We start from the raw sequence: 12526 nt of genomic DNA on the forward strand, positions 1-12526 counted from the left end.
GCCTTCCGTAGCCTGACCTCCGCCTTGGTGGTCTGGTCTCCAGCCTCGGGCTGGCCGGCCTGACTCTGCACGGTGCTCCAGGGGCCTCCGTTCCGGCTCGCTTTCCCTGTCCTCGCCGCTGAGGAACCGAGAAGGGCTCTTTGGGGACTTTTGGGTGACACCACGCATCCTCCCAGGGAGCAGCACGGCTGGGCCACCGTCCTGGGCCTGGACTTCCCCTCCGACTTCCTTCCCCATCCCCGTCCCCAGGGCGTCCCGCCACAGGGCCCCCCCCCCGCCCCTCCCGGCACTTCCGCAGACCAGCCGCCACCCCCCGGCTCACGCCAGGTGACCGTCGCCTCGCGCAGACCCCTCCGCCCGCCAGGGGCCCAGCGCTGACCGCGTCTGGGTTTTGAGTTTCTGAGACGGGGCGGCCCAGGCTGGGCTCCACTCGCGGTCCTCCTGCCGATCCACCCGCCTGCCTTGCAGAGCGCGTCTGACCCCCGCCGGCATCCCGCGCGTGCGCCCCTGGACACCCGTAGGAAGGGGTGCCGGTGGCCAGGCCGGAAGCCCAAGGCCGGGGGGCCCAAGCCCAGGCTGAGCCCTCCCCACAGCTCCGCCGGGCCGGCCCAGACCGCCGCCCGTGCCGGACACCCCATGCCTCCCTGCCACTCGTGCCAGCTCACCTCCCGACCCCCCGTCAGCCTGCCTCTGGCCCCAAGACTGCTGCCTCGGCCGAGCCCGCCGGCCCGCGCCCCCCGCCCCGTCCCCCCTCCCTTTCCCTCAGAGTCTTTTGCTCGTGGAAGGTGGGTTCTGTGGAAGCTTTGGGGGCGAAGCGGGGTCCCGCTCCCTTGCCCATGGCTGGGTGGTAGATGCTGCCTCTCCAGCCTTGCAGGGGACCCCAGCTCTGGCCTGCCCGGCCCTCTCTGGGGTGCCTGACCTCCACCTGGTGAGCAGCCTTGGGGAGCCCCCTTCTGCGCCCGGCGCTCCCTGAAGGGAGCTGGGTGCCCATTCGATTCCTCGCACGAGGGTCGGTCCCCCCCCCCCGTCCCGTCCCCCCCGTCCTGTCCCAGCCCAGCCCCCACCCTGTGTCCCTGCCCTGTGATCTGGCTGCAGTAGCCGTGGTGTCCCTGGCTCCGGGTGGGAGCCGGACTGACACCCCCCCCCGGGATGGAGCCCCCCAGGGCCCAGCTAGGGAAGCGGCTATTTCCAGGTCCTGGAAACAGGAAGTGAGTCACGGCCCGACGGGCCGGCAGGATGCGGTACTCAAGGTGTCACTGATGCGCCTGGACGGAAGCCCTCGCCACCATCCTGGCCGCTGGAGGAAGAGGAGAGGCGGGGAGACCCTCTCCCCAACACAACAGGCGGGGGGGGGTGCAGAGGTCGGTGAGGTCAGCACGGACGCCCGCCTGGCGTCGTCCACCACACCTGGGGTCGGTGGCAGGGACGAGGCCGCCCCGGGCTCGAACCCCGACCCCACTGCCGGGCCTGCGGCCATGGGTCCCCCCGAGCCCAGGGGCACAGGGGCCGCCCGAGAAGCCAGGCTGGGCCTGGGCGCAGGGCCGGAGGAGGGCGGGCTTGCGGATCTCTCCGGCTTCGGTCTCGGGGCACAGGCCGGCTTGGGGTGGGCGGTGCGGGCAGCCGTGTCGGGGGCGAGGGCTCACTGGACGAGCATCCCCCGCACCCGGCTCCTCCAGCCTCAGTCCGCGGGCCCCGCGCCGTGGGCCCCCCCGGGCCCGGGAGCCGGGCACTAGCGACCCATGCCCGTTACCCTAGGCATGCAAGAGGCTGACATCTGAGGACTGAGGTTCAAAATCCGCCTCCCCCATCTCCCAAATCATCAGCAGAAAGCCAGCGGCAGGGGTGGCTCGGGCGGTAGAGCACTAGAGCTCCCCCGGGGCCCAGTGGCACGGCTTTGGGGGGGGCTGTGCCTGATCTGCCTCTTCCGTGTGTATGACTGCCTTGCTCCGTGCCTCCGTTTCCCCCGGTTGCTGGGAGGGGTAGTTACCTGGAGCAGGGCTAGGCCCACGGGGCACCAGGTGTAAGGACCGTCAGACACTGGTCTTAGTGCCCGCGGGACCAGGCCGCCCTCTGGGGCTAGGGCTGCGAAGCCTGGCCCGTGCCCTGACCCTCCGTGGCACACGGGGGGGGGGGGGCGCGGAGGGGGTGTGAGGGGAGGGGCGGCGGGAGGCCTTCACAGGGCCTGGGGCTGCCAGGCTCGCCGCTCTGGCCTCCGTGCCCTGGCCACCCCTCACCCCGACTCCTGCCCTTGCCCAGTGGTGCCCTCCACCCCCATTTTCTTGGGCAGGACACGGGCTCTGAGACATGAGCGCTCTGTGCGGCCCCGCAGCCAGACGCCTCAGCCCCGGGGGGGGCCCTTCCCACGGCCCCCCGTCAGCCCCGGCCCCCACCCACGCGTGGCTCCACGCAGCTCAGCGTGGGGCGGAGTGGACGGGTCCCCAGCGCGGGGAGGGGGGGACACGGGCAGCCCTGGACAGCACAGCTTCGTGGGGTCAGGTGGGGAGGGCTTCAGGGGGGAGACGATCACCTCAAATCTGCTACAGGACAGGGGGCAGCAGGCACCCGGCTGCCCCCCCCCACCCCCGCCTGCAGCCCCAGCCCCCCTCACCCCCATCCCTCTCAAGCAGACGGGAAGGAAGCCAGGAAGCCGAGGTGGGAATCCAGCTCCGAAGGAGAAAAAAACATCACACGAATCCCATTGTCTCCACTCGCAGCTCCTGCCGGAAAACAAAACAACACCGAAGCCCAGCTGCCCGCAGCTTCTCTGGCAAGGGCTTCTCGGGGGAGGCCCAGCTGGGTGGAGGGGCGCGGGCGGAGGGTGGGCCCCAGCCTGCACCTTGCTGGGCTCCAGCACAGATGGGGGTGGAGGGGCACGGGGGGGGGTGCATCCCCCCACGGGCACCGCCCTGGGCCCTCCCTGCCCCACCCCTCCTGTCCATTTCCACCCCACGGCCCCCCTGCCCCCAGGAAGACCCCTCGCCCCAAGGGGTCTGCGCTGGTGTGGGCAGGACGGGGTGCAGCTCCCGGTTACACAGCACCACGGGGGGGCTCTGCTGCTCCTGGGGTGCAGGGCCTGGTGGGGCGACAAAGCGGGACCCAGCACCATCCTGGGGGGGTCTCGGCCCCCCCCCAGGAGGGAACCTAGCCCGCGTGAAGGGTGCTGAGCTGCAGGGCCCCGGGAGGCCCAGGGCGGGCGAGGCCCGGGCCGCCTCCTCCAGGCCTGACCTCAGCGGCCCCTGCTGGGCTTTTCCCAGAGCCCAGGCCGGAAACCCAGGTCCCGAGTGTTTGTTCAGGCCGGGCCGGGCTCCGGGCAGGCGAGGCGGAAATAGCCGCAAGATGTTTGTCCAAGCGGGGGGGGGGCAGGCTCCCCACAGCCCCGGGCAGAAGCCGAGTCAGCACCCCCGGGCCTGGCCTCACCCACCCCGGCAGGCCGCACACAGTAGGCGCTTGCGGGAGGGGGAACGGCTGGACTCCGTCCCCCCCCCCCCCCCCCGCAGCTGGAGGAGAGCTGGGCTCTGCCTTCTGCCACCCCTCCCCCCAAGGGGCAGCTTCCTCGCCTTGACCTGAGGCGGAGGGGAAAGGGACCCCTTCACCCCCAGGCCCAGTGGCTTTGCCACGGAGACCCCCGCCATCTCCCGCGTGGGCTCCTGCCGCTGTCTTTGCTCTGTGCTCAGCAGCACTCAGTTTCCCCTCGTGGCTGGACGTCTGCCTGGTGGGCCCCCTCCCTACACCTCCCCTCCAGACTCTCTCCAATGCGCCGAGTTTCCCCTCCACCGGCGCCTTGAGCAGGCGGGGCCTGGTCCTGCGGCAGAGCCGGCCGGAGCTCGGTAGGTGCACAGGAGGCCTGAAGGCGCCCGCGGCTCCTGGGCTGGGGGGGGGGTCTGGCCAGGCCCACCAGGTGCGTCCTCCGCTCAGTGTCGTGTGTGGCTCTTGGGGACAGTCCTCGTCTGCGGGAGGCTGGGGCAGAGCAGGCCGTGGGTTGGGGGCCCCCATGGCTTCCGGGGCCCCCGTGAGTGCCTCTCCATCGGGCCCAGGCAGCCGGGGAGGAGCTAAGACTGGGCCTCTGGGGTCTCCTGTGGGCCGGCCGGCCCGAGGCTGGGGTGCGGGAGGTAACGGCTGGGGAGGGAGGAGGGGCCCCCACACTGGCCCTTGTTGTCAGGGAGCAGGTCGTGACCGCCGGGGCCTCCAGTGGCTCAGAGCAGGCTGAGGCGGCAGGCGCCCAGGGCAAGAGGGCGGACATGCTGGAAAGCCGCCTAGACCGTTCTTTAAAAAAAAACACAGGGCTGGGGATATGGCCTAGTGGCGAGAGAGCTCGCCTCGTATACATGAGGCCCTGGGTTCGATTCCCCAGCACCACATATACAGAAAATGGCCAGAAGTGGCGCTGTGGCTCAAGTGGCAGAGTGCTAGCCTTGAGCAAAAAGAAGCCAGGGACAGTGCTCAGGCCCTGAGTCCAAGCCCAGGACTGGCAAAAAAAAAAAACAAAAAAAAAAACCCCACAAAGTCAGACTTAGGAAATCCAGGGAGCAGGGAGCCCCCACTTAGGAAGAGAAGGAGAAGACAGCACAAGTGCATCGAAACGGATGGGGTTTGGGGTGTGGCCCGGGTTATACAGCGCCCGCCAAGGAGTGGAAGCAAGCTCACCCATCAGCTCCGAGTCCCAGGCTCGGATCAGAGGAGGAGGGGGGGAGGGAGGGAGGGAGGGGGGGAGAGGGGGAAGGAAGGAGGGGGGGAGGGAGGGAGGGAGGGGGGAAGGAAAGAATAAAGGAAGGGAGGGAAAGGAAGAAAGGAGGAAGAAGGAAGGAAGGAAAGGAGGGAGGGAGGGAAGAAGGGAGGAGGAAAAGAAGGAAGTCTGAATGGCTGTCCCAGAACCAGTCTCAAGCTGGACACAACCCGAAGGCCCAGGCCCCCAGCACGGAGCCCCTGCAAGCCGGGCCCCCAGCCCGCGCCCCGGCCCACGCGAGGCAGGGGCGGCGGGGGGCCCCCCGGCCGCTCACGGCAAGATGGGGAGGTGTGAAAACTCACGACTCCCGCGCTGCGCGTGGAGCTGCGCGAGCTCCGCCCGGCGGGGTCCTCGGCGGGGCCCCGGCGCAGGGACCAGGGCCCCCCAAGCCCGCGCCGGGTCAGGACTCACGGAGGCGGCCCGCGGGCACCCCGGTTCCTGGACGGCGGGGAGGGGACCCCGGCGGAGCTGCGCTTCCGGACGCGGCCACCGGGCGGCGACAGAGACCGGGTTTGGTCGAGGCTCCGCAGCCGGGCTCCGGGGCGCCCCGCGTGGGCTCCGCGCCCCGCCCTCCCCCCCCCCCGCCCCCGGGCGGGTGCGTGCGCCCCGCTGACCCCGGCACGGAGGAGACCCAGCCAGGCGCTCCGGTTTCCTTCGGAACGACCCGAGTTCCCCACGCGTCCAGCTCCAGTCACCGCGTCGTCGTGCGTCCACATCAGGTTCCTGAGGTGCTGATTCCCCTTGTAGGTCATGAAATGTTTTCTATGCTAAGATTAAAGACAGGTGCCAGAGGCTCCCGCCTGTAATCCGACCTACAGGGGGCTGAGGCCAGAGGATCACAGTTCAAGGCCAGCCCAAGCAGGCAAGTCCCAGACCCTTACCTCCAATGAACCACCAAAAAGCTGCAAGTGGAGGCCTGACTCGAGTGACAGCAGGCTAGCCTCCAGCAAAAAAAAAGCCCCAGGGCCAGGGGAACAATTACCCGAGTCTGGCCCTGCGGTGGGTGGTGGCCAGGGAACCCGGTTCTGCTCCCGCCCGAGCCCCACGCTCCCCCAGGCTCCTGTCCAGCACGGTGTCCACCTGGCCCTCGTCACTTCTGGTTTTGCCAGTCTGTTCCTCCTCTCCACCCCCGGGGGCTGGGCACGGCTGCGGCTGTGGGTTCCATCCTCCTCATCACACTAAAAAAAGATAAGGTAACCCCCCCCCCCCCCCAGTGTAGACACCACTGACACCTCCGTGTCCCTCCTTTCCCGTGCTTACACACAGCCGCAGATGCGCTCACAACTCTGCTGGCCTCCAGGCCTCCAGGACGGGAGGAATGCTCAGGGCTCAGGGGTGCCCCCAAACCCAGCCACAGCCCCCCCCCCCCCCCAGCGATCCGCAGGCAAGGAGGGAGCAGGAATAATCCAGCAGTGGAAACACCGGGGAGCCTTTGCTCATCTCTGCAGTAGACCTCGTTTCTTTTTTCGAAGTTTTCATACTGGCGGCTGGGCGCGGTGGTGCAAACCTGTAGTCTCTGTACTCAGGAAGCTAAGGCAGAGGAATCATGAGTTGGAGGCCAGGCCAGGCTGGGGTTTTGAGGCTCTCCCTCCCCCAAAGCTAGGTGTGGTGGCTTGTGCCTGTAAGATTAGCTACTTAACCCTGCGAAAAGGAGACGATCTCAACAAACAAGCTGGGTGGGGTGGTGTCCTGGAACTGTCGTACCTCCTGGTAGAGGAGCCAAACAGCTGTTCCACGGTCGGTGATGCCCGGGCGCTGGTCTCCACACACACACACACGCGCGCACGCGCACACGCACACACACGCACGCGTGCACACACACACACGCACACGCACACACGCACGCGCGAGTCTGACACCAGCTTGGCAAGGCAAAGCCACACTAGGTAGTGCGCACCCCAGGCTCAGGCCAGCACATCTGGGAACAGGTCCAAGGGCGACACCAGGGGGGCTCGCGGCCCCTCCCGGGCTCCCCTCCATGTCCTACGCCGCCATTTTTGCTGCCAGATGGCTTTACCAGCTTCGCCACATATGTTCAAGGTTGGCCCATGTACTCTCTTTTCAGGCATCTTGAGGCCCTCCAAACAAAGGAAGATAAGACGCCAGATAAGACAGGCGTCCGTGCATGGGAAAAGTGCCTCCCATTCCCCCAAGAGTTTTCCAGAATGAGTGTTATACCCTAAGCCACCTCCTGGCCAGTCCCATTCGGGCAAGGTCAGAGGGAGAGAACTGCTCTCCTCTTTTTCTTTTTACCAAATAGTACAGCTTTATTGAAGGATGTGTAAGTTTTAAAGCAAATAGTGTCTTTGTGTTTTTAATCGATATCCATAATTAGTGAATGTATGCACGCACGCACGCACGCCTATAATATCAGCTATGCAGGTGAGGGTAGGAGAATCACAGTCCAGCGCTGGCTGGGTCAAAAGTGTAAGACTATCTGGAAAAAATAACTAAAGCATTTAAAAAAGAGCTGGTGGCACAAATCAAGTGGTATGTGCTGCCCAGCAAGTGTGGGTCCGTGTTCAGTCCCGTCTCTCTCTCTCTCTCTCTCTACCAAGTTTGCAGATGAATATTTCATAGGAAACAAGCATGCAAGTTCTCCACCATTCTTTCCTTAACGTCTCCTAAAATAATGGCTGGAGGAATGGCATAAAGTTTTTCTATATTTACACATCTATCTTTCCATGAAAAAAATAATTCAACATGAACGGGAGAAGATCCCTTGTCTTTAACTGGTGCTTTTTCTTTCTTGCCGGTTGTGCTTGAACTCTGGGCCTGCGCACTGTCCTTGAGTGCTTTATTAAGCCACAGCGCCACTGTGAGTTTTGATGGTTCATTGAAGAGGCTCATGGACTTTTCTGCCCAGGCTGGCTTTGAACTGTGATCCTCAGATCTCAGCCCCCCAATAGCTAGGAGTACAGGTGTGAGCCACTGGTGCCGGTCTTTGGTGCTTTTGCATTTCATGCACAGATTACACAGAAGCCAACCATTTCCTGGAATGTTTACTGGCCAGTGGTTTTTCTGTGAGGAAGCTTTCTTGAGGGGTACCCCTTCTCTCACGTCACTCACGAGGAGGCTCACACCGAGTGTGTCACTGCTGGTTAATATGCAGAGCCGGGAGTCCAGGGTGGAGCCTGGTCTCTGACATCATCCTGGGGGGTGGGAGGGACCGAGTCATGGGAATCTGATTCTCAGTCACAGGCAGCTCAGGCCGTCTAGATTCCAGAGGCCCCCTAGAGCTTGCCAGATTGTAGACCTAATGGCAGCTGTTCTGGGGGTGAGGCTCTGTGGTATAGAGCCTGTACAAGTCCCTGGGCTCCACCCACAGGGCTGAAAAGAGGAAAGAAATGACTATTCCCCTCCCCCCCCCCAGTCCTAGGCCTTGGACTCAGGGCCTGAGCACTGTCCCTGGCTTCTTTCTGCTCAAGGCTAGCACTCTGCCACTTGAGCCACAGCGCCACTTCTGGCCATTTTCTACATATGTGGTGCTGGGGAACTGAACCCTGGGCTTCATGTATGCGAGGCAAGCACTCTTGCCACTAGGCCATATTCCCAGCCCATGACCACTTCTTTAACAAAAGTACTGACAGGGGTATGCTAGGTAATAACTCTTTCCATGTATAGAGAACTTTAAATGTTTAACAAGGTGTGTTCCTGCCCATCATACCGATGTTGGCAAGGTCTTAGAAGGCCAGTCTAAGGAATTATGGGAAGCGTGGGTCTGGACTTGTGTTTGTAAGGATGCCGTTGTCAAGGCTGTGGCAAGGGCTTAGTCGTCAGTGACAGTTTTATCACAGTGGTGAGGTGGGCACACAGATACACCCACTTTTCTAACGCACAGACCAGTGGGAAGTCTTGGACACACTGGCCATGGCGACTGGATCTGCAAAAACCAAGAGCAAAACAAACGAGTCCAGCCACCGGGTTAATAGCTGAGGTCTTTATTTCCATTTGTATGTACAGTAAAAGTGCTGCTGAGAGCCAGCAGCAACCAGACAGAACATAAATTTAATTCTCTCTCAACAATTAGCAGCTTAAGATCTATCAACTACAGTGTTAACGTTCACGCGTTCACAAGTGTCATTTCTTTACTTTTCAATTCGTGCAAGTGAGTTTTTACTTACACATTTCGATAAAGCACACGCACAGTCTAGTAGTCAGTCCCTACTGAGGGTGTCACCTAGCACACACAACACACAGACAGAAATGTTAACTCTCAAGAGCCACATTCAAAATCCCAGGTTTCATGGAGGGTGGTGGTATGGGAACCCATGATTTTGCCTGTGCAAAATTTCAGTTTGTTGTTACAACATTTGGTTTTGTTTTGGATGCATATTTTCCAGAGCTGAAAGGCAGCCCCTCACTGGCGCTCGTTTGGAACCCAGCATTCCCTCTGACTGTCCCTCAAATCAGAAACAAAACCAAATGCATAAGAAAAATCCATAAGAAAATATTCTCATTGGGACACGGCTAGCAAGGAAGGCTCGATCCCAGGGTTCTTGGCATCAGGTTTTTATCCCAACTGTGACACGGAAGGACCTCAGTTGGTGACATATACAACCGAACATGCTTTTGCATGTATTTAAGGAGCCGGTGGGGTAGAAAGCCTTCCTTGCCAGGACACACTGAGAACACCAAGGAATTAAAACTGGAGCAGGCAGCCCTTCGATTACCAAGAACAAGGCAAAACAAAGCCATTCCACGACCTAAACAGTCACCCAGCCCCACACAGCCAGCCTCGCTCACCCAGGTTAGGACCAGCACAAACAAGTAATAAAGGAATGCTTCACTTGAAAGGGAATGTACATCATCTTTTTTTTTTTCCTTCAAAGAGAAGGAGCATTAAAGTGAGGGCAAGTGTCTCTCTGAACAACTGTTAGACCATAAGAGCAAGGTATAGAAAGAAGGGTTTTGGACAGACAGAATTCAAAGCAGCTCAAAGGCAACAGGATGGGCAGCAGCAAAGTCTAGGCAGGCATGACAACTGGAGCATGTTACGATGAGCACTGGATGCAGACAGGAGGAGCTGGGCCTGCTGAATGATGGGACAAGAGAGCAAGAAAGCCACGTGGGGCCTGGCCGGGCTGCAGGCCCTTCTCCAGACAGGTCTGGAGAGGAAGGTGGGGCGTTAGTGTGGTCCTGTTTGACTGGGGCTCCGGGGCCTTTCCAGAGGCGAAAACCTTTCTTGGATAGAAACTGTCTCAAGGCAAAGGGGAGTTACTTCAGCCCATTGATCACAGTGCTGTCCAGTGGCTGCGAAACCTCGTTGCCCCCGCACAGTAGGAAGACTCAGTTTCCTTCTTACAAACACCAGTGGCCCACAGTACAACACCTTCCCAACAGTCCCATGGGGTTCTGTCTGTACTGAGTGACTGAAAAGCAGCAACTGCCTATCTGACAAGGTCACTGTGTCCTTTGGCACTCCTGCCTAAAGTCACTGCAATATTTTTAGGCAAAGTTAACATTTTAAGTATATAGGCTTGGGGACAATTTGTTTTGGCATGAACATGAATTGGTTCTAATGGTATTTTTTCCTTAAAGAAAAATCACCCCTTATGGTCCCTGATCTGGATGCTAATTGTGAGGTGAAGGGCAATGACTTGGGGCTGGGGTGGAAACCGGGGTACCTGAGTTAAAATATCGAAGTGGTTATGGTTACGGCATGTTGACCTGGAGGAGACCTGCTTGCCAAAGCCAGCGGAGGCCAGAGCTGTGAAGTCAGCCATCCATCCTTCCCAACAGACAGGGCAGTGCCGCTCTGGTTCCCAGAGGCCCTGGTGTGGGGGCCAGGGCACTGCTCACGACCCTGTGCCCCACTCGGCTGCACAGAACAAGGCCACGAGCGAACTGCACTTGTGACCCAATACAAGACAAGAAAGCACTAACCAAGCTCTCTGGATAAGTTCTAAAAATTCAGGTTCCACCAGCATGGTGGGATGGTGGGTCATGGCGGAAGGGTGGGGCAAGCTGGTCCACCTTCCTGCACTGTCTATACAAGCCCACCGGGCAGGGGTAAGTCCTTCCAGATTGACAGGAAGCTACCCACGCTTTGTACCCAACACGGGTCCTCCCCCCGTCATTTCCTGTTCTGCTCTTTAGGAGAATCGAAGCAGTGATTCTCTGAGGCAGCAGATAAAGCTTTGAAGTCAGGGATGCTGGGGCCAAATGCAGACTGAAGATTCCACATCACTTTGGTTTCAGTAATCAGGGAGCGCTAAACAATAAATTAAAGAAACACAAGGAATTATGACTCTGATAGTCTCAATTTTTCCTAAACACAACCCCAGTCCAATGTCACTGGGTGAACATTTTCTTGGGCCAAAAAATATCAGTCCTACGGTGCTGTGTGTGGAAACACTGTCTCCTCTCCCTGCAGCCTCCTCTCCAACCCAGCCAAGCCCACGAAGGGCGGTGTGGGGGTGGCGGGCACAGAAAGCAGCAGCAGCCGGGGTGGGGAGCTGCAGCTGCGTCTCCAAACCACGGCAGCAGGGGGCAGTGTTTCCAGCCTCTCACTCAAATGGTCCCAGAGGGAGCAGCAGGTTTAAATATCCACACGTCTTCATTTAAAAACATCACTTCTTTATTTCAAAGGAAAAATAAAAGATCCTCCCCACCCTTTCAAAAAAAAAAACAAAACCCAATAATAATAACAACAATAAAAAATCCTATTAGAAACCATAAGGAAGCACTGAGAGTTTGAGTATTACATTCTTCAAGTATGCTGTTCGGATTTTTTATTTTTAAGTTGGTAACTACACATATATAAAATAAAAGACACCAAAAAACCAAAACCTTAAAAGTGCGGCCAAGGGGGTTTGCTCAGTGAAGGACGCAGGGCGGCTTCACGTCGGCCGTGGCTGCGCGGAGGACGCCCGTGTCCTGGCGAAGCTGAGGGGCGGCTCGGCCGCGCGCCAGCGCTAGCATCTCGAACGTGCCGGGGGCGGGAGCCGGGAGACCCACGTGTTGGAATGTGGTCGGACTTCACAGTAGAGTTAGTGTGGGGCCAGGCGAGGTGGCGAGCCCAGGCAGGGCTGGCCGGGTGTCGTGGGCCTTCTGTCCTCCGCGTGGGTGTGAGCGCAGTCCTCCAAGCCCCGGGGGGGGGAATGCCCTTCGGTGTGCTCCAGACGGGTGGGTCGTGTTAAAGGACTGTTTAAGGTTTGCATCCCAAGGAAAATCATGCTACATAAAAATGACCCAAGATTTTCGCCCAAAAAACTTCTTGGATAAAATCTAAAAAATACTATTGCAATTGCATCTCTTGAAGAAAAAAAAAAACATTATTCTAAATGTAAACAGATTCACTCAACTCTCTCGTGGGAAGCGTCAGAGCGGGCGTGCCGTCTCCCGGGCCGGCGGCGCGGCCTCCGCGGCGTCATCTGGGGGGCGAGAAGAACCTGTCCACGTAGCCGAAGAGCGCGTCCCAGTGCTTCCAGAGAAAGGCAACGAGAACCACAAGGAATAAAGTGCTGAACGTCCTGTTGCGCGTCTTCATGAGGGGGACCACGCAGTTGGCTACCGTAGACACAAAGACCAGGAGGACGGCCATGACAGCCAGGAGGATGTTGATGAGCTTGCCCAGAAGGTTCCGGGCAGTGGCGTTCTCCAGCCCTTCCAGCTGTACCACCTGCTGCTGCTGCTGCTGCAGCTCCATCTTGGAGATGCGAGTCTGACAGGCCTCTAGGGCCTCCTGCGGGCCAAACAGGGGTGACAGTTAGGCTTCAGAGATGCCTCTTGAGCACGTCAAGGGTTTGAACCACGCCAGAGCCTTGAGCCTGGAAGGGCAGACGCACCCTCTACTCCAGT

General features: G+C 60.0%; 1 protein-coding gene across 4 annotated transcripts in view; it reads right to left on the minus strand.

Annotated features, from left to right (window-relative positions):
* Positions 1–8454: 8454 nt before the first annotated feature.
* Tmcc1 (transmembrane and coiled-coil domain family 1) overlaps positions 8455–12526 on the minus strand; it is a 102510-nt gene continuing 98438 nt past the window's right edge. For 3 of the 4 annotated variants that reach the window (XM_048356311.1, XM_048356310.1, XM_048356312.1), the window contains one exon: positions 8936–12410. In XM_048356311.1, coding sequence (XP_048212268.1) covers positions 12096–12410 — 315 coding nt within the window. In that variant the 3' untranslated portion in view covers positions 8936–12095. Of the gene's footprint in view, positions 12411–12526 lie in introns of all 4 variants that reach the window. The other variant, XM_048356308.1, reaches the window with a different exon arrangement.

Source organism: Perognathus longimembris, chromosome 10 (genome assembly GCF_023159225.1).
Source record: "Perognathus longimembris pacificus isolate PPM17 chromosome 10, ASM2315922v1, whole genome shotgun sequence".
Taxonomy (NCBI): Eukaryota; Metazoa; Chordata; class Mammalia; order Rodentia; family Heteromyidae; genus Perognathus; species Perognathus longimembris.